Raw genomic sequence first — 1,634 nt, forward strand, 5'->3', positions numbered from 1 at the left:
CCCAGCTCTGTGCTTTGGGTCAGGAGGTCCTCAACGCAGGCATGAAGCACACAACCTGGGTGTGCAGCAGCCCATCCTCTGGCTACTGTGAAAGGTTCAAAGCTGAGCCCCAGCTAGAGGGAGGCAGCTCCGAGGCCTGGCTGAGCTCACACAAACTCCGCAAACTGTTTCTAGAGGCATCTCAAGTCTTTTGCTCTGTAACTTCCAAAGGCCTTTTTGATTCCATCACAAAACAGGTTGTAAGCTCAGACAACTGGATTTGTCTTTGCCACGGTGTCCTCACTGATATAACAGGATGCTGCTCACATCAGTGGGTTGTTCCAAGAATAAACGACAATAGGCACATACCACACTTTATACCATACCCACTGAATAGATACTCAGTTAACTCTCAGCTGTCCAGTTTTGGGGGCTGGGAGTCCATGGATCCACACAGAGATAAGAGAAGACATTTTGCTAGTCTGTTTTAGGTCGCCCTCTGTACTGGCTTAACAGTGTGAGAATGGTAGAAGAGAAAGCTAAGTGTTTTGCTATAAACCACTATCCTATACTCTCAGGATTCCAGAAATTTCTGCATAGCCTAGCTACTTAACTCATATATAATTGGTTCCCATTCCATATTGGGTTGTTTATATAAAGATATAAAATGAATGAGCAACATCGCAGGTCCACCAAGTACGTTTCTCTCTCCCATCACAAGCCTAGGCCTGTGAGCAGAAATACCTCTCAACTGTCTTTATTCTACTGCCATCCTGTGGCTGACCTGTGCCACTGCGGCACTAGGACATGGCTACTGCTTGAGATCTGTGTGAGCCTTGTCCCTAGTCGGGCTCCTCAGGGGGCGGCCAGCCCAGGGAGAAGAGTCCCACCAAGTGGGAGCAAGGCTGAGCATCACCAGTCTTGAATTGACTTCTGTTTGATGAACTTCAAGGACAGATAGTACAGGAACAGAAAGCCATAGCTGATGCCGATGACGATGAGGTAGATTGCATAGAGTGGATGTGAGTTCAGGTCCATGGCACTGACCATCTGCAGACACAGACATTTAGTGAGCGCCCAAGGACACTGTCCCCTCAACAGCACTTGAATTTAGAACTCCCAGACTTCGCTACATACCGTGTCTCCGAGGACAGAGTAGGTGATGTTGCCGACCTGCGAGGTGTAAAGGTATCCATTAAACTGAATCTGCATCAGTCCTGAGAAGCACCACCGGAGGAACGACAGCTTGGAGATCCATGCAGGAACTGAGGACAGCAAGAGCTACGTTACTCACGGGTCTCTGCTGCCCTGAGCAAGCCTCAGACTGCTCCTGGAGAGAGGAGTCATGCTGGCTGTGGCCAGCAGAGCCCTCTAAGGACCAAGGAGCAAAAGAGACAAGGGTAACAGCTGTGGCTGGGGACACTATGCTAAGAGGACCAAGCACGGGGACCTACTTGAATTGCTACCTATTCTGGACAGTCATTTCATTATATGCTGCATGTGCTCAGCTTCATGGGTATTCAGACAACACCACACCAGAGACCCTGACCTCGGGAGCACCCTGCTGGGAGAGGAGAGAGGACAGATACTGGTCCTGGGGAGCACTCTGCTGGGAGAGGAGGGAGGACACTGGCCCTGGGGAGCACTCTGCTGGG

At 50.4% G+C, this 1,634-nt stretch overlaps 1 protein-coding gene across 2 annotated transcripts in view; it reads right to left on the reverse strand.

The window, feature by feature from the left end:
- Positions 1-482: 482 nt before the first annotated feature.
- Positions 483-1,634, reverse strand: part of Abcg8 (ATP binding cassette subfamily G member 8) — a 16,258-nt gene continuing 15,106 nt past the window's right edge. For both annotated transcript variants that reach the window (XM_031355549.1, XM_031355547.1), the window contains exons 12-13: positions 1,117-1,244; positions 483-1,029 (exon numbers count right to left, since the gene is read on the reverse strand). In XM_031355549.1, coding sequence (XP_031211409.1) covers positions 892-1,029; positions 1,117-1,244 — 266 coding nt within the window. In that variant the 3' untranslated portion in view covers positions 483-891. The remainder of the gene's footprint in view (positions 1,030-1,116; positions 1,245-1,634) is intronic.

Source organism: Mastomys coucha, unplaced genomic scaffold, assembly GCF_008632895.1.
Source record: "Mastomys coucha isolate ucsf_1 unplaced genomic scaffold, UCSF_Mcou_1 pScaffold6, whole genome shotgun sequence".
NCBI classification, from domain to species: Eukaryota; Metazoa; Chordata; class Mammalia; order Rodentia; family Muridae; genus Mastomys; species Mastomys coucha.